The sequence below is a fragment of the Rhamphochromis sp. 'chilingali' genome (genome assembly GCF_963969265.1).
Source record: "Rhamphochromis sp. 'chilingali' genome assembly, chromosome: 9".
Classification (NCBI taxonomy): Eukaryota; Metazoa; Chordata; class Actinopteri; order Cichliformes; family Cichlidae; genus Rhamphochromis; species Rhamphochromis sp. 'chilingali'.
In genome coordinates this window covers 3,628,174-3,650,311 of record NC_137936.1, presented here as the reverse complement: position 1 = coordinate 3,650,311, position 22,138 = coordinate 3,628,174, and the positions used below count along the sequence as shown (strand labels likewise).

Sequence of the window (22,138 nt, the reverse complement as noted above, 5' to 3'; positions counted from 1 at the left end):
TTGCCAACATCTATTCAATTCAGTTTAATTTTATTTATACAGCGCCAACAACAGTCACCTCAAGGCGTTTTATATTGTATGGTAGACCCTACAATAATACATACAGAGAAAAACCCAACAATCATATGACCTCCTATGAGCAAGCACCTTGGAACAGTGGGAAGGACAAACTCCCTTTTAACAGGAAGAAACCTGCGGCAGCACCAGGCTCAGGGAGGGGCGGGGCCATCTGAGATAACATGACATCTGGTGAGAATGCCATGTTTGCTATGGATACTATAGCTATATTAATTAATTCCATATTCCAGTGACACCAGAAGCCTAGAACTGACATAACTGAATGTAATCCCGAAATTATTAATATTGATCAATTGTCTGTTTTACTAAACCTTAGTTTGTCTAAAGTTTATTAAACCAACTAAGATGGCACCCGTGGGCCTTCTGTTTGTTTAACTTGGAAGTTTCAAACCTAGACCCTCATCAAATAGCAACATTTGCTAATGGTAGTTATCTTAACAAGCCCTCAGCTAGCAAAGTCATCTTGTGCATGTATTTTATTTCTTATGCATCAGCTAGAAAGCAGTGAAGCACGGCTATCAAAACTCAGTAACTAAAATGCAATATCACTAACAGCTATTGGATGCTGCCTCCAGCTAAATCCCATTCCTAGAAATACTGAGGGATTCATATTTTTTGCTAAATTTGGACCTTCCAATAGATGCACTAGTACATTCTATAATACTGCCATACTGTGACATGTGTCACAGAGAATTGTGTAGCGTGCACTTTGGTGTGGGTGTGCATTGATACACCACCTGCACAGACTTATTACTCCTCCCTAAAGAACAATAAAGTCCACATTTGAAACAACTCATGATTTTCCCTCTTGATTAGGTGTAGTTACTAAAAACTATATACGTGTATTTGACACACTGTGAATCAGGAAGGGCTGTGTGCGCTATGTGCACCTTGGAAACTGTTTCTTGGGCTTAACATTATCCCATTTTGGCAGATACCACCTCCGTGTTCCTGTTACATGTAAGGTGTTTCTTGCCTTGACAAACTGGTTGCGGCAGTAATGACTGCCAAGAGACACCGCTCCTGTTTTTAAGACCTAGAAGTTGCATGTTTGTCATCTAAGAAACTGCAGCTGGGCTCATGTTTGGACTTTTGTATTCTGCACTTTATTTAGCTTTTTCCCATGCACTTTTTACTTTTGCTTCAAATGTGGTTAGGTTTAAGCAGTCAAGACTACTTGGTTGGATTTAGGCACTGAAGATTACTTATTTAGATTCAGGAAACAATGTGCTTTGTAATATATTTATTTTGAGCCCTAAGTGGGAAAATCTCCAACTCAGGTCTTTGACTCCACGTGCTATGCCAGTGTACTGATCTGCATGCAGATTTAGGTCGGGTAAGACAATACATTATAATTCCACAAGAACTTATGATACTCCTCATACCTAAGTGTTGGAAGAATGGTCGAAAGATCACTGCGGATCATGAAGAGCTGAGACTTAAATGACGCCTTTATCGGGATTTGCTGTCCCTGTGGGAGTCACGGAGATGCTTCATATGACTTGGTCTCCATCTGCTGGTGTAAATAAGCACTGCATGACTGCACGGCAGGAGAGAGAGATCAACTAGAAATGATTTGCAACATATTTGTCCCCTTAAGAAATGGGGAGAGGACAGTCTATACAGAGGTTTATGGGTTAAATATATAAACAGTCTAAATCCAGAAAATCTCTAGCACTGATAATATTACTATACAAGAGATCTGGAAAAAAAACCTCCTAATACTCGTGGTTCTGTCACAACTGCATTCATTTTGAAAAGAAAATTGTCTGTGCATGTTAATTCAGTGGTACAGTGATTGGTTACCTTCAACTTTTATAACTTCAAACAGGTTTCTTTAATATGTGCTTGCCCATAATCTGGATTATTTATACATACATTATACACAGGTGAAAGATGATGGCTCTACACCTGTCCTGATCACACGTGGCTGGAAAAAGTAAGGGTGCGTTTCAAAAGTGTATTTTGCTCAGGAAGATTTCTCAGTGAGAGATGTGACCAAGTATCTGCATGGCAGCCATAGTAAGAGCTGTTCCAACTCTTCAAATATTGAGGAAAGGAGTTCCAATGGTTGCTTTATGGCTTTCTTTAGCAGATGATACACTGGCCCATCCTTTATGAAAAGAGAGGAGAAAATGCTGTCCCATAATTCATTGCTATGGACCATCCAACCGTTCATGAAAGCAAACGACATAATTAAACACAGCTATGCAGATCATATAAATTTTAACTGTAACTGCATTTTCCATTTCATTCATAGCCTCCGGATATATTTATAATTTTAACAACAATTTGTTGAACTCACAGCTGCACTCTGAACATCACACTGCTGGAAGAAAAACTTTTTTATTGCTGAGTTGTCGCTGAATGAAGAACGCAGGATGCCATATTTGCTCAAGGTTCTGTATAACCAGTCTTCATTAGTAATATCCTTTGTTGTATGACACAGTTTAGGATACATTTTTACTTCAGTATAGTTCTGCTGGATGAAGGGAATATTACTACAGTCAGAAATCCTAAACAGGGAGGAGGACAGGAGTTACACACCATATGATATAATATGGATTTACCAATCAAGGTAAATTATTGGGATGTCACAGTTGCAGGATGATCACCTAACAATGTGCTGTAAAAAATGGAGCCAGTTCACTTCAGTAAAAACCAGCCTTCTGCCAATAGCAGTGAGTTCGTGGTAGTAGTTCATTTCTAACAGAAAACAACGTGTTTGAGTTCTTTTAGTCAACATCACTATTTGAGTTCCACTAGGTCTCAGGACAGAGACATATTTTGGTTAGATATACTTTGTTTAAAGATTGATATCGAAAGGATTATTTAAGTTACATCTGAATATACATTATAACAAAAACTTGAAGCAGTAAAAAATACTGCACCGTTCTATAAACAATTCTATTTTACTTTCATCCACTGTATTTGGTGTACGGTACCAATCAGTGTTATATAAAAAATCTAATAAAATCATAATTAAAAAGTCAAAAAATGTGTTTATCGGAGCAGAATTTTGATCCAGTGTTATAGATTTAGGCCTGGCGTGGTCAGGCCAAAGTGATTCGTTTTTTCCATGAGGCCCTAAAGCCCTGGCGACACTGCTGGGTCCAGCTAAGAAAATGTGATTTGAATTCACTTTTAAAACTATACAGTGAGTGACCCCTTTATTCAATCCTTATGTTAGGTGCGTGCCTACACGGGAAGCTGTAACTGCACATTTGCCTGTCCTGGCTGAACTGGACCTGCTCATCGTCTGTGCTGTTGCTGCATTTTAGAGTATTTTTGAACATTTTTATTGGAATTATGCGCTTCACTTTTTGGTGAGTAAAATTCCCAAACCTTTTTCCTGCCAGTGTCAGTGGTTAAATGTGTCTGTGGTGTTTGAGGCCACTTTAACTTGGTTTGATTTCAGGAGAAAATCAAAGATTATCCAGACCTTCAAGAATCTGAGATAATTTATCTGAATTTCAAGATCGGGTCCACACCTCCATATGGCCCTACAAGCAGTACATACTCATGCCCCTCCCTCAGTTAATTCACTTCTCATTAGTACAGGTGATCTGTGGCCAGTCCCCTCTGAGGCCTTCCCCAAACGGCAGCCTCAATTCATGCTCAAGACATCGGCCACCATCTACTAGAAACGCTGTCACATCTAAATAAGGATGTGCTCCCAGCTAGATTTACTCGTAGTTTAACTGGGTAGTTCAAATAGATTACATAGATAAATGTAATTAAATGTTAGCTGCACAGAGGGAGTTATATATGCCACTCTGTTTGTATTGGCTAAATGGGACATTTAAAAATAAATGATAGCGCAAAAACCCATGTGACCAAACTTTGCAGTTTGTTATTGACAGCACTTCTTCCATTACTCACGCTCTATTTTTAAACCTCTGATTGTTTTTGCCTTTTCTAAAACTGAGCTGCTGCCGACTGGTCCTTGCTCCAAACTCTGTTTCTTCTGTGAGATGATCAGCTTCATCAGTACTATGACTTAACACATTCTGTACAGGGATACTTCCTTACTAAATTAATCTCCCCTTTGTGACATTTAACCGAACAAAGTGAAATGACTGCTACTTCACACGCTCTTCTGATTGTGCTTTGAGTCTTTAATTCTTCTGCGTCTGGCTCTGCCATTCTGTAAACCCGTAGCTATTAATAAATAAACTGAAATCATCATAAGAAGGGAGTTACTCATGTATACAAATGCATGGACAGGCATGTTTTCAACATGGAATTACTGCTGCCATAGAAAAATAAATCTAAGAAAACACAAGAGAAAAGAACAACAAATAAAGCAGGTAACCTGCCGGTGGAGGCGTGCACAGCGTGAAGCATGAGTTCATAAGGCAACTGGAGAATACACAGCGCACTGTGTGTGCATGTGAGTGGCAATGTGGCACTGTGGAACAGACATCATTACTGTTAACACCCACAGAGGACGGAGCAGCCTCTGACACGACTGTGCTCTCAGGCTTTGAATTTGGTACAAACTGGACTTAAAATAATACGGCAACATTCTCAACAAAGAATCCTCTTTTCTTCTTCTCAAGGTGCATTATCTGCTGAATCATGACCACAAACTCCATGGAGCACATGTCCAAAAAGCCCTTCGAGGGTGAGGCAACTGTTTGATGAAATCTATCATCTCATGTAAACTGTGGATGGAGGCCAGCTGCTGATTGACCTCTGACCCCGCAGCAGTATAGGTGGTCACTCCAAGTCCTGAAGGTTGATTGTGCTTCCTGTGAACTGGGAGTTGTCAGAGCCATTGTCGTCCTCTGTAATCACCGAAGACTCCTGTGGAGAAAAGCATCACGGCTCAGTTCTCTAAAGGCTGACGGTGTCACTAATCTGTGGCTATTACAAAGGACAAACAACCGATTCCATAACAGAAAGTCAAAGCACAAATGCAGTCGAATGTCTCTTTAACGACAGAAAAGATTACTCCCACCTGTAAAATGTTGACAGGCAGGTCAACAGTGAGCTGAGAGTGGGAGCTGGAGGGCTGAGAGCTCAACTGGAAGGCCAGGTCTCCATCACTGGCTGGGTCATCCTGCGTGTTCACACATTGATTAGACACTCCAACAACCGCTGTGCATTAGTGGTGCTGTTCAGTGCACAAAAGTACGTGAAAAGAAAAACAGTCCCTAGTTGGATGTTTCTATTCATTTTTTACTAATTTACTAGTTGATCAGACAGGAGAAAGAAATCAGATTAACGGAGATTTCACACTTGGAACTCTGAAACTAAACATACAGTGTTTTATGTGTGGGTGTGGCTAGCATTAGCTGTGCTAGCATTAGCTGTGCTAGCAGCACCAACTTTCATGAGGTCTGTGCAGAATGTTTCTACACTTTTCTCGAGTTATTTTACATCATTCAACTTTTTCCACTTCGGCCGCCACACAGAGACCTTTGCTTCAGGTGTTTCCTGATACTGAGCTGAGGAACTGGGTTTCACTTTCACCAATGTCCTTGTAGCTTCTGGCATATATAGCCCTGTTCCATTATGGCCTACACAGGTTGGCTCGACATGGTTTTTAGGGTTTTCCATTAGGTGATAGTACCTGTTACCAGGTACTTTTTTTTAGTCATGAAGTGATCTGAAAATGTGACGTCATCAGACTGCATGCCACTGATTGGCTATTCAATGTCATGAGTGTCTCCTTCATGAAAATCAAAAACCGCCAGTTTTGAAACCTGGCAACGAGGGACAAGGCTGCACAAAAACAGCACGGTGGTCCCCAAATATGACAAAAACCCACAGACAGCAGCAGGTATACCATCGCCAGTCATCCTCCTTTGTTCGTGTGGCATACAAATGATGTCACAGGAGTACAGGCAATTGCTATAAAACGACCCGACGCACATAAGTTGGTACTTGATTGTAATGGGAAACAATAATACAGCTGGTGTTAATGGCACACATTTGACAAAATGGTAAAAACAAGCCTCAGACAGAACAACTCCCTGTAGCCAGTGTTAAACTGGCACTTTAATGAGCTTATGGGATGTTGCTCTGCACTTATACTGTGTTCTTAGTTCCCAAATAGCAACTAATATGTTTTCACGGTACACAAAAGGTCAATTTCACACTGTGCAGTAAAAATGCAAGAAAAGGAATTAAAATTCTGTGGAACAAATTCTCATTAAAACAAAGGCAAGTGCCCAGACAGTAGCAGTGGCGAGTTATCCAAATCATGAGCTTATTTGAATCGTAAGTATCACGGTTTGGTCTAGACAGCTTTATGTTTTCTGACCAGGGCAGATTTGCCACCTTCCCCAACTTTTCATATCTCACCTGCAGCAGGTGGATCTGGACATACTGGGCACCGGTGATGGGGTCACGGAGAGTCAGGCCCCCATTCGCTACTGCAGCTCCATCACCATAGCGAGCCCCAGAGGGAGCGAGTGGTCCTGGAGCTGTGGCAGCCTTTGTTCCTTTAGCTTTTCTCTGACCTGAGCTTGAAGTCCCTGGACAAGTCAAAGGAAAGTCTTGTCAGTCTAACAGTTACTGGAGCTTTGGCTAGCATGAAACTAAAGAAAGTAAGTTACCGGAGGAGGCCGAGGGGCCTCTCTGCTTCTTCTTCTTAGCCAGCTGGATGGCTCTGTAGTCAGTCCTAGCCGAGCCCCCACTCTCCTGTCAAGCAAAATGGGAGCATGTTAGGTTTGCACCACCTTTCATCATCTGTCTGTTGACTACTTTCTCTACTGACTGTGATTAATCTTGTTAAATATGTGCCACCACTGAAAAACATTTTGTCAAATAAAAAAGGACATTCATGCAAAGATCCGAAGACTGAAAAACAACAAAGAAAGAAAAAAAACATCTGAGACGATGGCTATATCTTTTTCCATTTCTAGATGAAAGAATGGAGACTGACAATTCATTATCAAAGACCCTTTATATGTCATTGAACTATGAGTCTTTTTTGGTTTTGTTACAGAAAGGTGAGCAGGGTCCTTACCCAACCGGTTACCGTTCGAGATAAAAAGGAAAGCTTGTATGCCTGAAAGTCGCAAATGTATTTTCTGTATCAGCTGTGTTTCGATTGGTTTATTGAATCTGTGAGTATCTATGCTCACCAGGAAACTGCTTGGTGACACAGAACTGAGCTCCGAATCTTTCTGTGGGCTGAAGCTGCTGCTGTGACCAGGAAAGACAAACTGAGTGAGCACTTTTCCTCCCTCCTGGGGTCCCAGCACCTCCACACAACCCAACAGAGTCCCAGCACCTCCTTGGCCACCCACCTCCACCTTAGATGGTGAGCCAAGGAGCTCGGCAACGGGAGCTACAGCCAGGGAGGCTGTGGGTTCCACGCTCAAGGAGCTGGACGAGCTGAGTGGGTGCTGCAGAGTGGGGTCCACAGTGGCACCAGCACCCTGCATAGTAAGGGCAGTGAGGGTTCCCAGCGCCTCTGGGGTAACTGTCTGCACATCGTCCAGGTTAAGGGTGCCTTGTGGGCGCAGGACGTCACTTGCCGTTCCCTCCAGGTTGTGGTGGGGGGTCATGTCGGCATTGGCTGCCAATATAAGAGGGTCCACAGCCTTGGCCATTGTGGTGTTAGTGCTGGTAACAAGTGTAGTTCCCACTGAAGAGGGGTCGATGGTCAGGATGCCAGAGCTGACCAGGGAGAGGTCCATTGTGAACGGGCCATTAGACGTAGCCCCACCAACTGGGATTCCCACTCCAATGCCTGTAGTGGGTGCAGTTCCTCCAGGCACAGAAGAGAACAGAGAGCTGAGGTCCAGGTTTGTCAGCTGGTCGCCCCCAGCAATACCAGATCCTGCAACCGTGGTAGGTGTGGAACTAACGAGCTCATTACTGGGGGTCAGGGTTGGTGTGGTCTCCATCTGACTGAGAACATCTGGGAAGGAAAACAAAAAAAAAAACCCCAAGTTAAAAATGAACATCTCAGGAACAACGGCAAGTGGAATAAAAGTTTAAAACTGTTACACAAGAAAGAAGGAACGGTTTCCATCCATCGCCCCACATGGAAACAGAAAACAGTTGGGTGGTGTTTTATAGATGTTCACAGACAGTACGAGACTCGCAGTGCTGGGGAACTTTAAGTCTGCAGAACAATTACTAACCAGGACTGAGGTGGTGATGTTTGAGCATGTGGCTCTTAAGGCTGCTGCGGGACGAGAAGTGTTTGGAGCAGTTGGCCACAGGGCAGCGAGTCCTCAGGGTGCTGGCGTCCTGCTTATGCTTTTTGGAGTGGATGTAGAGGCTGCTACGTGCTGAAAACTTGGCATTACAACCTGAAAAACACAAAGGAGGCACATGTTACTGAAATCAGTCACCATGAAACACTGGTCTTAAGTAAATATTTCAGGGAGAAAATGTGAACATTTGTCTCGTGGAAAATTATTACAGTTTTGTTGTTGTTCCTTTATAAAAGGTTTGTACCTTCTGCATGGCACTGAAAAGGCTTCGTGCCTAGATGGGTAATACTGTGTCCTTTGAGGTGCTCGGCCCGGGTGAAGGACTTCCCACAACCCTCCTCTGAGCAGACAAAGCGCCGATCATCATCATGTTTCCTTATAGACACACACATTTAAAACAAAGTAAGAAAAGTCATAGCACAAAAACAGAATTTCATTTACATTTTGTTACATCAAACTGAAGCTAAACTTAACAAGGAATCAAATTAGGGCTGAACGATTATGGAAAATAATCTAATTGCGATTTTTTTGCCCCAATATTGCGATTGCGATGCGATATGCGATTATTTTTTAAGGTCTTTGTCTTCTGTATTATTAAACAAAGACAAGCAATACATCATATAGTATGGCCAATACTATATTACATTAATTTTAAACTGTTCTTTCCTGGAAGACAGACCTCTGTTATGATGACATGAGGTGATGCATGAATTGATGACTGACATTTTTATTTAACTTCTTCAATCACAACAGTATATTTGAACATACACAATAGTTTATTTTTAGCTTACAAACATCTGAGCATAAAGTGCTGACAAGGAACCCTGGTGTAAACATTAAAATGAAAGTCAGTACAATGTGCAGATTGCAGAAATATACATAAAAAAAAATCAGTGGCTTTACCACACTCAGTTTTTCGACATCTGTGAACTACTAGACAGTCATTCAATTAAAAAATAATATTAAATAAATAAAACTAATAAATAAAAAATACACACATCTTACTGATCTCTGCAGTCAGTAACATTACACATAAAGTGCAAACATAATAGCAATTGTATAAACACACACACAAACACGCCTTTAAAATTTAAAGGCGTGAAATTGGACGGTCTAGTTCTGATTAGCGTCACCGCTGTCTCGGTGGAGTTTAATAAACTCGGCCGTCTGCTTCTTGCTATCTAAAATATAACCAGACACTGGTGTAAATTCTCGACTGTCTCATACTTCTGTTTAATAAGTTTTCTGTTTGACGTTTAGTCAGCTGTGTGAAAACCAAGGAGGAACCCACCCGGGGGATTAATAAAGTTTTATTTTATCTAATCTAATAACTTTAATCTCAGCCAAACCGATTTACTCACGAACAAACAAAACACTGAAAAAAGCCCAACAATAACATTTTTAGGTTGTCTAAGTGACGTATATATTACGTTTAACCCGAGCAGCGAAACTCCGCGGTGATCTGAAAATGATGTGCCGGGAGTTGTGCCGTTCTCGGCCGCATCAGTAACCCTCGAGCTCCCGGCTAGCTGTCGAGCTGGTGGGTAGCAGACGCCTCTGAAAACGTCGAAGCACTTTTGCAAATATGGGATATCTTGATAAACCGAGCAGATATTTGATGTTTACACAACTACTTTCTCGCCTGAAAATATGTTAAAAGTTTATTTTGTGACCCTGAAAGATTAGTATGAGTAATTTTAAAACTTAGTAGCGGCCGCCATTGCTGGAAACTGGAGTTTGGCTGGGCCGCGCTATGAATTCTGGGATATGGTAGTAATTTGGACAGCCTTCGGCGCGTCGCTGTGACGTAATCGGTCTACAAATGCGGCCTCAGGAGGATGCAGCCCATGAATTTGGACATGTCCAGAGTATAATCGCAGCCTTTGCGGTTAGAAAATTGCACTTGATCATGTCGCGATATTATCGCAAATGCGATATATCGTTCAGCCCTAAATCAAAGCCTTTCAAAGTCAAACTGCACCAGTAAAACAGAACTGCAGTGACAAGCTCAAGTTCACTAAAACAAAAACAGGCATGTAACAGCAATCACACTTCCTGTAGTGGCAAAACATTCCCACAGACAGCACGGAAGAGGAGGGTGTATGCTGCTTTTCGCAAGGCTCCATTTAGGCATTTTGCTAAGACTGTTTTGGGTATTTGGAGCCAAGGAAGCATATGATGAGAGTTATACCAAGCAACACCCTGTCAATCAAAAGGTAGCCACATCCTACATTATAATAGAGCTTTATTCTATATAACTTGACATAAAACCCTAACATACTAAATGAGTATCAACACTGTAGTGAAGACTCGCAACTAGATGACCTTTACAGAGAAAACTTCACATTTTCATAACCTTGTTCGTTCAAACCTTTATGCAAAGAACACAAAACTAAAATTGACATGGTCAGCTTATCTAACAAGGTTTGTTCTCACCGCATGATGTAGACATTCACTCCCTTTATTCCTTTGATAACTTTGTTAGATGTTATAAAACATTACTTCAGGTTTCTGTTTATTGCCTTTAGGAACATGTAGAAAATACACAAAAGGAAAAGCTGCGTTGCATCAGATCTAGCTATCAGCTATTTTCCATCTGCAGTCGCAGAAAGATACTTTATCAGGAGTTCCTAACAGTAAGTTACACACAAATGGAGTGTGTCCACTATTTTACACCATGATCAAAGCATAAATTAATAAGCACTCACCTTTTATGTCGGAGCAACTTTGACATGCTTGTAAAAGACCAGCCGCAGCCCTCGGAGTCACAGACAAACGGTCTCTCGCCTGGAGAGAGGAAGTTACAAGTTTCATTCCTAATGCTACACTACACCTACTGCTGCAAGGATCCTCACTTCACAAATCTTTTAATGTGAGCTGGATCGAGATTTTTTTGGCCGATTTTCTTTCGGAACGCTAGAGCTGCTGATTGGTTTTGTCCTTCTAAGAACTAAAAGTGACAACATACACACTTATGTTTGTGATTTCTATTTAACTCAATGCTCATAAAAAACAAACAAAAAACACAATTATTGGCCTTTTTAAATAACTTACAGCTATACATATTCCCCACAAAAGCATCAGGTTTACTTGTCACTCCAAGCTCAGAAAGAACTTTTACTCTCTGCATTAGTGTTAGTGTTCTGAAGAACAATCACAGCTAATGTGTTTGGATTTGCGGCACTGCAGCTGACTGCTTCACAAAAATGTATTAGGAATAAGCCAGAGTTAATTTAGTAGACTACATGCTGCTTTTTAAAAAATCAACCACAGAAAACAACAGGCCCAGCTGAACCGACCCTTAAATCTCAATTTACCCGTGTGACTCCTCATGTGGATCTTGAGACGACAGGCCTTATCATAGGTCTTGTCACAGCCTGGGTAGGTGCACATGAAGTGGCCAGTTTCTCTGAAGTGAGTGCGATTGTGGGAGAACAGAGCACTGAAGGTGATGAAGGTTTTCTCACAGCCTGCATAGGATAGAAAGACAAACATGTAGGACACCAACGGTACCATAAAGGCGCATTTTATATGTATATACTTTTTCATCATATTCTGTTAAACAGAAACTGTTATAATCATGTACCCTCATACTGAACATAGATCAGTGCATCTACATTTAACTCTTGTGAGACAAAAGCTCAGGATTCAGACTGCTTTTAACACTCACCTTTAAACAGTTTTTTCTACTACTGGTTATAAACGATGTCTGAAGGGATCCAGAATATGGTCATCTGGGAACTTTGGCCCCACCCACCTGCTGCTTTAAGTTTGTTTAGCTAGGGCAGCCACAGAGTTTGTTTAAAACCGGTAGGAGTTAAAACAGCTCGTTTCAGAGGTTGATACTGAGTCCCAGTATCAGATAAATTTGGAATATTTTTGAACTGCAAGACATGCAAAGCTATTCTAGCACAGATAATGAATAGAAATGTGTAGCAGGGAATAAGTAAATGCCCTGTGTTGCTCAAAACACGTCAAACCTTCTGGTAAAGTGCTTCATATCATAGCAGTGATGTTGTGGAGTACCCATCAGCCAATTCCAAGAGCAGAATAAAAAGCTAGAAATTCCAAATAGTTACATAAAAGCACAAAATTCACAGTTTGATGTATGAGTTACCTGGGAATTCACATTTGTGAGGCCTCTGTGGCTCAAAGTGGACCCTCTGATGGTTGGTGAGCCGGGTAGCACTGCGAAACCTCTCGTTGCAGACCTCGCAGGCAAAGGCGTTATCCTGCTCGTGGACTTTGACGTGAGCCTTGAGGTTGTAGACAGTGGTAAAACGCCGCCCACAGCCTTCAAACTGGCACGTATGTGGCCGCTGCTTGTTGTGGGACTGGAGATGCCGCTTCAGCTTGTAGGAGGTGGCAAATGCCCAGCCGCAGCCTTCCACAGTGCACTGATATGGACGTGGGTCCTCAGCATGGTTTAGGAGGTGAACCTTGAGTTTCTGTCGTGTGTCAAATGTGGAGGGGCAGCCTGGTTCTGGGCAGTCAAAGGTGGACACGGTGTCTTTCTTGGACCTGATTACTGGTACAGAGTGACACTCTTCATTGTCACAGCCAGCTACAGCGGCTTCGGGAGGAGGAGGGCCCATATCTGCTTCTGTTACTGCACATAGTGACCCTGCCTCCTGCTTGGCACAGGAGTCCAGTGAAGTACCTAGCTCTGACAGGGAGCAGTCATCCACCAGAGCCAGCTCTGAGTCGCTGACAGACAAACCAGGTGTGGGCTCTTCCTGATGGCTGGAACTGGCTACTGCCAGTGTGCTGATCTTCCCGATCGATTTAGTACCACTGTCATAGTTGAGGAGAACAATATCTTCATGATCTTTCATTCCTAAGTGCTCCTTTAAGCTAACCATGTCATCCTCCTTATGTACATAGCCCTCGGGTGGGGCAGCAAGAGTTAGTACCCCGTTTTCAATAGTCACTATGATGCTTTGGTTGTTTATCGTGATAGTTCCGGAAAATGTTTCGCTAGCAGGCGGACTTGTGGAGGCCGTGACCGGGGTTGTACTGCCCTGCGCCGCCGCTGAATCTGTACCAAAGTCCGATGTGTCCATGGCTTCCACGATCCCCGCAGTCCCTGAAATCAAGGTACTGCTCTCGTCAACGCGAGGCTGCGACGAGAGCTCCCTGACCAGTTTACCTTCGCTGCTTTCGGTGCACATCTGGCCACAAATCCTATCGCCATATTTGTTTGTCAAAACAACGTCTTCGACGGTGGGGTGGTAGGCAGTCTGTTTAACGTTACCCGCCGCGGGATTATCGTTCAGTAAATTGAAAACATGCTCAGGTTTCAAGCCCTGTGTATCGAGGCAGTTCAAAGTGTCATTAGATTCACATGAAACAACGTTACTGCGGTTTCCAGCCTCCATGGGGCCACAGGGACTTGCTTTGGAACACTGCTTTTTACCTTTCATTTGATCGCCATCCTCAGGCACATCCGGGCGCTGTTTACTTGTCTCGCCGCTGCCTTCGTCTTGAACGACATTAAAAAGAACATAAAACTCCTGGGTGGTTTGTTCCGCCAGGTTTACCGTGCTCAAGTTCCCCAGCGCCGCAGCGCTATGGCTGGCTACTGAGGGCTGTTTGCAGGAGCCGTCCTCACGCTGCTGCCGTAAAACTGGAAACGTTGGTTGCCGCTGCGGCATCGGTTCCTCTTCCCCTTCAAAGAGAGGCAGCGCCATTTGCATTACAACATCCCCGCTTTCTAATCCGTATTTCCAGGCTGTCTTGACAAACTCCTGTGAAGCTAGTAGGGCACTGAGCTCATTTTCCTTCTCCGGGTTCACGTTATGAAATCCCACGCCCGGTCTGTTACCCGGCAAATTGCTTTTAAGCGTAGTTTGCGGTGCGCTGACAGGCGAACAAGCCACCTCGCTGCCATTTTCCGCCAGTAGGCGAAACGGCGATGTTCTCGGCCTAGTGTTGTTGTTGTTGTCGCTGTGTAGCTCAAGCGACTCCAGCAGCACTTCCGCTTCATTTTCGCTGGAAATAAAATGAGGTATTGACCCCGTTGCCGATCGATGTGGAGACGAAATGCTTCTGTGTAGGGCGCCATGTTGAGACTGAATGTTTTGGGCATCAGAAAGCCCCTGGATTTCCATCTTGGTATCCCTGTAGCAGCGACACGGGAAAAGGCCCGCCCTACTAAATGGATATGATCCATGGAGCCACTACACGGTTTCCAGTGGGCCTAGTGTTGCGTTCAGGGGCAGTATTGAAATTTCAACTTAGGGGTGGATGAACCAACAAGCTTTGGTAGTTAGCAACTACCAAAGCTTTGTCAAGGTCGATAGAACTTCTCTTCAGTTTTCTGCACAGAAGCCTTACATTTAAGAAAACGAATAAAGCCACAGCTGATAGCTAAACTTACAGTCTGCTATTAACAGAGGGACAACCAAATGTCTTTGGGTCAAAAAGTGCAATATATACTGCTGCCCTTAAATGTAATGTTTGAACCACGAGGAGTACCTGAAGGCAGCAAGAATATGCCATAGTGAAATTGTGATGTGGATAGTGTAGTATTGGATATTTGTGCGGATTGGTTATTATCAATAATACATTTAAGATAACCATTCTACACTATTTATTTATTTTTAACTGAAAAGTGAATCCAAAACTTGGGAAATTCCCGTTTCCAGTTTGGTACAGTTTTTAGTTCGTATTTCTTCCACTAAGTGGCAGTGTAGCAGTATAAAACAACATTTTTCTCCTAAGAGAAAACATTACAGACCTGTTCTGATCAATTTGTGTATATTCTTTTAGTTTTTTGACACACATGGACGACCTAACATCGCCCCCAAAATGAAGCCAAAATGGCCCCTGGTGTCTGGCTGGTCATAAACCCCGCCTCCTCCACGTTAGCATGGTTTATTTCATTATCAGTAGTTCACATCAGGCTGATTTGTGTTCAAGTGGTCTCCTTTCTCATAAGTTTGATTCTAATTACTAACATAATGCTGTTAAATTGGGGTATAACGTCATCATGACCGCTTTGACTGGCAGCTGCGATCAGGGAGAGGTTTGCATATGTCTGTTCTGCAATGGCAGATAGATCAGGGATGCTGAGAGGAGGTCCACTCTCAAAATCCACACCGACTGTTTCAAACTGTATTTAAATACATTTAAAAAGCACCAATAACTCAAAGGTAAATATTATACTGGATAAAGTGCTAGTCTATTTTTTTTGTCTTTTCTTAAAATAAGCAGTTCATATGCCAGCTGTTGGCAGAACTGTAGAACTGAAAAAAAAATGTAAGAGCAGAACTTACTTTCAGATTTGAGGGATAGACTTTACATTTCATGTTTTGTGATGATTCTGTTCTTGTTTTTATTACAGAAAGCTGCCCTCAGACCTCAGCACCGCCCAGTGACAACAGACAAATCATCCTGTATGTTCACTGTTTGTAGAAACTCCAAAATTAACTTATGAAAAAAGTCTAAAGTACCACATGATGTGAAAGTTGCAGCTTTTTAAAGACAAAAAATCAAATCAAAGGGATTAATCATCCATATAACAGTTTCACTATATAGGAGCATAAAAACTACCTCAGTTGTTTTTTCAGAGAGCTGCTGATCTCAGACCTTCACAGCTTCTCTTTTAACACTGAATGTACTCAATTGGTTCCTTAGTCTACCTTAAATGTCACATATATTGACCGTTACCTGCACCGTCACATAGTGCATATTTACACTACCCAGCTGGTTGTGGATTGTGCTTCTGGCACACCAGAGTGTCTCTTATTTGATAATTAAAGATTTGGCAACCCTAGCTCGGGGTTAGAGCTTATCCCAGCTATCATTGGGTGAGAGGAGGGGTACACACTGGACAGGTCACCAGTCTGCTGCAGAGCTAATACAGAGAGACAGACAACCATTCTCACTCATATTTATACCTATGGGTAATTTAGAATCCCTATTTAACCTAACCTCAGTAACTGCACGTCTTTGGACTGTGGGAGGAAGCCGGACTACCTGGAGAGAACCCACATTTAATATGTTCGTTTAAAACGTAATGTAGACTCTGATCAAGGGACAAGATTTGAGAATCATCCACTGGGCTAATAATGTTTATTTTCCCTTTAAAAAAACATGAACAGTACAAATAAAACAGCATGTTAAGTCACTGCTATCTTTTTCCCCTTCTTTCAGCTGCTCCCTTTAATGTTCGCCACAGTGGATCATTTGTCTCCATCTCACCCTATACCCAGCATCCTAATCTGTCACACCAACTGTTTGCGTGTCCTCCATCCCTAAATCCACTCTGTGTTCTTATTTCTTCCATATCCACTATCTCTTCTTTGCACAAGTCCAGATGATCTGAGCCTGCCTCGCTAACTATGACTCCAAAGTTGGTGCCCTCTGACCAGTTGGTGGTGGTCAGAGGGCCCGGTGGCGCCAGTGTCCGGCAGCCTCGCCTCTGTCAGTGCGCCCCAGGGTGGCTGTGGCTACAATGTAGCTGCCATCACCAGTGTGTGAATGTGTGGATGACTGGATGTGTAAAGCGCTTTGGGGTCCATAGGGACTAAGTAAAGTGCTATATAAATACAGGCCATTTACCATTTACCATTTACCTTTCCAAAACACTCTACCTGAGCCGTCCTTCTCTATACTCTTGGTCTGGTCACTCCCACTGAAAATCTTAGCATCCTCAGTGCTGCCTCCTCCAGCTTCACCTTCACCATCTCCAAACCACACATAGCCGGTCTCACTACTGTCTAGTAAACGTTCCCTTTCACTCTTGCCATAGTGCTGCTCACTTACTGTAACTTGTCTTCTTCGCATTTAGCTTCAAAAACTTTTTTCCGTAGCTTAAAGTCCGTTGCCTTCTTCATTCCTCCACAGGTATATCATCGGCAGCCTTCCACTCTAATCTTCGTTACTAATCCTCTGCACTTCCTAATTCACTAACTGTCTGACATTTGTCCTCTTCTCTCTCAATTTCTCTATTCATCAACTCATCAAGGCACTCCTCCCATATTCTCAGCACACTCTTATTATATTTCTGTCTCCATGCTTAATCACTCTAACCTGCTGCACATCCTTTCTAACTTCATCTCTCTGCCTAGCAAATGATGCATCACCACCATCTCTTTGTCCTCTTTCTTATGCTCAGAGGAAACACGTGCCGCTTTTGGGCAGTTTCTCTCACCACTTTAGCTGTACTTTCCCAGTCATCTGAATATTCTTCCCTACCTTCCTGAGCCTGTTTTAACTCACCACTAAACTCTGCAAAGCATTCTTCCTTCTTCACTTCCTCCATTTAATCCTTGCCACTGCATTCACTCACTTCTTCTTCATGATTTCATGATTTCCTAGACAATTTCTGACATCCGCCCATTAGTTTCCAGCTTCAAGTTCATGATCCTGTCTGACATTCAACTCCATAGCACTCCTTCAAGATTCCCCGTTCTCCATTTCATTTCCTATCTGCACTGTAGTAATAGAGTTTGAATCCACGTCCAATGCTCCTGGCTCTACTTCCCTTCTCCCGCACACACAATATATCTGTCTTCCTTCTCTCCTTCATATCACCCAGCTCTCTCCCTTTACTAGTCATAGTCTTTACTTTTTAAAGTCACTACTCACATCTCCAAACTCCCGCCCTTTTTTCTGTCTCACTGACTCCAAATACACCTCCCCCTTTACTTTTCTTCTGTCTTCAGCTGATAACTAAAAGAGGCTAATCAAAATATAGTTACATAAAGTTTAATAATTTGAAAATAGATACAATATGCAGATTATAAGTATAAAATGTACATAAATTTGAAATAATTTGGCCCCTTTACAAATATATAAATAATAACAATTTTTCATCATTGCTTGAAAAAAAAAGATGTTGGTCTAATTTATCTTTGAGTTAAAAATACAAACAAACAAAGGCGATGTAAGTGAAGTTTAACACAGCAATTACTGTAAAACAGTGAGCAAGATTACAGTTCAGCCTTCAATAATATCTTTATTTGGTTTTTAAGCAAAAGCTAGAAAACAGTGACAAAATTAAAAACTTTGACCAACACAAGTGGAAACAAAAATAAAAGAAATATTTGGAACAGAGTGAAAAAATGGAAAGAAGGAAGACTTCACAAAATATTCTGTACAACACTTTAACATATTTACACACAGCTTCTACATAACAAATGGAACTGGTGAGCAGTATATAATAACCTCATCCTGTACACACTGTGTAGAAAGCTCAGCATGCTTCATACAAAAATATCCAACAGGTTATGTGACTTTGGGTTTGTTTACATATAGTCATAACACAAACATGCATGTTTTAAACGTTGTTTGATACAAATCTACCCTACTTTTCATATATCTGTTATATGCTGGATTATTAGGCTGGCAGTCAGAAATAGAAGGATTGATTCTGCACAGTACACAAGTAAACACACAGAGGAATGTTGTCTGAAATCTTTTTCAGATATGAATACAGATAGTACAATCATTAGCAGCATAACAGCCATATAAGCATGCAAAATAACAGTCCTCCCTCACACTTACTTGCAGGATTATGACAGAAATAAGGCCACATGTCAATTTCCCTTCTGATACAATGTGACAAATACTCAGTAATCCAGATAAATATCATATAATCCATTCGTTGTTGTTATTATTGTTTCTGTTTTCGTGACACAGCCAGGTTGAACATTCTAAAACTGTTGCTAACCCTACATAAAAAAGTCAGAGACAAAAGAAAATTGATGAAACTTCACAGTATTTGTTTTATGGAGTGGTACCAAAAAAAGAGCCCACCTAACAGCAAAAATAGTGTCGTTGCAAAAACTCAGAAGGCTAAAATGTTAGAATATAGATGAAAATGGACAAAATAAACACCAATGAAATGGAGCCATTTTACAACATATACAATAAATACAGAAATCCATTGTAATAATTAAAAACACATCCTAATACAAATATGCTACTGGACAGAACCCACACTGCACAAAATCAAATACTTTTCTCTTATATCTTATTTAATTTGACCTCATCTTGTCTCATTACGTCTCTCCACTTCTTAGCTAGTGATATACCAAGTTTGATCAAGTGTTTCTAATGCAGTGGCAGATCCTCTTTCCTTCAATATGCTGGAGTTTCAGGACAGAAGTCCTAACAAACTATTTGTTTGTAATTCTAGCACTGTGCACCTTTTTACTAGCAACATTCACGTGTAGCCTGTCTTTGAACTGCAAACTAAACACACCGGAAACAGAAACAATGGGGTTAACAAAATCAAGCCAGGACTGAAGTGCCAAAACTGCAGTTTCATGAATCACTTGAGGCTTCAAAAGCAAGTCTAACCTCACTGTCTGCCATGTTAATCTATTTATTTAAAAGGGACAGTGCAGTTTAACATAGTCCAAGTACAAAACATGAAACAGATGTAACGCACATAAGTTTATAGCTATTGCTAATTTTCAACAATTGTCCCTTGTTGGGCTTACAATCAAATGCCTGTCTCGACACCATTAAAAAGTATAATAGAAAAAAAACAGGATTGAATGAATAGGATTCGCTTCATAAAAGCTATGGTAGTACATCTTTTTTTTTAATTCAACCTTTTGAAAATACTTAAAGTGATTTGGTTAATAGGTGTGTCATCTACAGGGAGCTTGAGTCACTGCTAAACCGGTGCTGTCTTTGTTGATTCATGTTATCGATGCACCTTGCTCAACCTAGCTAGCATTAGCTTGCTAGCATTAGCTGGTAAGTTAAAACTTGTCCCTCTTATCTAAATATGGTCACTTCCGGCTTCAAAAACTGATGGTGGTGGCTACATGGGGGGTTAACCGAGACAACAGAGTTCAGTTCCCAAAGTTTTGAAGGAACTTGGAAATGTTTCTTTTGCAATGAGCTGACATCAGTTCACCACAGATTTCTTTCTGTGGTCACACCTACAAAATTCGAGCACTGCTCTCAAGCACTGGGTGGTTTCCGTCACTTTCCAGAGGATGGCCAGTGAGAAGACTGAATTTCAGGGATAGAGGGCTCTTACAGAGACAGGAGCATAAAAGGCATGAGAAAAGTGAATTGATGAATAATAATATTTTAATAATGATTAATGTTTGTTGCATTTTATCCTATTTCTTGGCCACACAGCAGCTGGTTTTTCCTGCTTTATTCTTGCATTTGTTTTGTCTGTGTACTTGTAAGCTGCAGTGTGTTGGACTCTTTGGGACTGCCAATGAAAGATTTAGGTTTTCTGTTCAAGCACTTGCTCTCTTTTGCTTAAATCATTCATGCACACAACAAAAGCAAGGAAAATAAAAATACAGGATATGAGAAGAAAAAAAAACAAGAATTCGGCATGCATGATGAAGATAAAGTTTGCAAACTGAACAATGCAGCACTAAGTACCAAACCTCACATTCGATTTCTTCTTCTTCTTGGTGTTTCCCACTCTTCCCACACATTTTCTTTGCTACATTTGAAGTTTTCTGGCCTGTAAAATCTGCAATGGGAAACCCTTTTCATTTTAAATAGGTACAAGCTGTAGACAGTTTCAGAACCAGAGGCACCTTCCTCATGCATGATTCATCCCAAATGACAGCCACAGCCAGGAGATTTACAGTTTAGAAGAAGACTGGGGACAGAGCTCACAGACACGGCTATGTTCGACTTTTTAACCAGGGCTGAAATGATCTGCCCTTCCATATGTTCAAATTGTACAGCGGCTGCAGGTGCAGAGGAGCAGGGGATGGCTGGTTTCATACCCTTGTATGTTTACTCCTTTCAGGAGGTGCTCACAAGCAACTCTCTTCATGTCCATGGGGGATTTTAACTTTAAACTTGCCCTGTCTTCTAACAGTGTCTTTGAAAAGGAGAGCAATTTCCATGCCTTTGCTAAAGTAAACTAAAACAAAAGTTTCATTTTCTACAGTAATAGACAGCATATAATTTTAAGAAAAGAGCCAGTGTTCCTTGGGCCTCAGTTGCAAGAACCAAGACATGATTTAATAGCCACTGAAACACCCTGAGAATAAGCAAATAAGGACAGGATATCACCCTCAGAGCTGTCTTTCTTCACAGCTGATAGAAATCAGTTTAGATGGCTGCTACAGCATTTATTATTCTATTACGGCAGACTGTGAACAAGACCAGTAGTAGAATCTTTTGACTTCCCACCTTTGCAAGAAAGGTCAATAAAGCGTCCATAGTGGATTACAACACACAAAGGAAACAATAGATTTGAATGGAGCCCGTGTGTCTGTGCAGAATCGTGTGTTATACCTGGAGAGTGTTTGTGACAGATGTTGACAAAAAATCAGAAACATAAAAAAAGATTTAAAAATCTATTCTCTATGCTTCTTGTACATGTCTTGCAGAGGAATCCTCGTAGTCAGTGCTTTCAGAAGGAATTCTTAGGTTCAGTTTACTGATTTGGTTTCTGTCAGATAACCTTGAAAACCCCAGAACACACCTACACACACACATGCACACACACACTTCCCTTTGCCCAAACAGCTTGCTCCACTCTGCCTGCTGTCCTTCTCTCAGGGGTGAGGGTTGCAGTGCTTGGTCGTAGACGTATTGGTTGCAGTTGTGGTGGACACTGAGGGGGAGTCGGAGGTGACGGGCAGGGGGGGGCGGGGTTCAATCCCCCGACTCTTCATGAATGACAGCAGCTGGTCAGGGATCTCTGCCAGGACATCCTTAGCCAGTCGGGCCATGCTCAGGACCTGGTTCCCTGACCGGTCGATGTAGTCCCGGAAAGGAACAAACTGGATCGGAGGCAAAAGTGACTGTTCAGTTCATTTGGTGTTTGTAGGTTCCTTCAGCATCTAAGGTGCTGCTAATACGCTTTCATACAGTTGAGGAGTTATTACTTTTAATGTTGCAGATGTATTGACATAACAGTACATCAAGCTCAA

At 41.8% G+C, this 22,138-nt stretch overlaps 3 protein-coding genes across 3 annotated transcripts in view; 1 reads left to right on the top strand and 2 right to left on the bottom strand.

Moving 5' to 3' along the window:
• The window catches only part of LOC308401934 (uncharacterized protein), a 565,304-nt gene that overhangs the window by 24,604 nt on the left and 518,562 nt on the right, over positions 1 to 22,138 (top strand). The window lies entirely within an intron of this gene.
• On the bottom strand, positions 3,133 to 14,423 carry LOC308402000 (zinc finger protein ZXDC). The gene is made up of 10 exons (XM_080890503.1): positions 12,376 to 14,423; positions 11,576 to 11,728; positions 10,967 to 11,045; positions 8,503 to 8,633; positions 8,184 to 8,354; positions 7,176 to 7,957; positions 6,645 to 6,729; positions 6,391 to 6,563; positions 5,042 to 5,143; positions 3,133 to 4,887 (listed from the first exon to the last, which is right to left on the bottom strand). Exons 1-10 carry the CDS (start codon positions 14,366 to 14,368, stop codon positions 4,801 to 4,803), a joined length of 3,756 nt encoding a protein of 1,251 aa, XP_080746629.1. The 5' UTR covers positions 14,369 to 14,423; the 3' UTR covers positions 3,133 to 4,800.
• The window catches only part of LOC308403240 (copine-9-like), a 204,516-nt gene continuing 200,692 nt past the window's right edge, over positions 18,315 to 22,138 (bottom strand). The window contains exon 20 of the mRNA XM_080892508.1: positions 18,315 to 21,988. Coding sequence (XP_080748634.1) covers positions 21,761 to 21,988 — 228 coding nt within the window. The 3' untranslated portion in view covers positions 18,315 to 21,760. The remainder of the gene's footprint in view (positions 21,989 to 22,138) is intronic.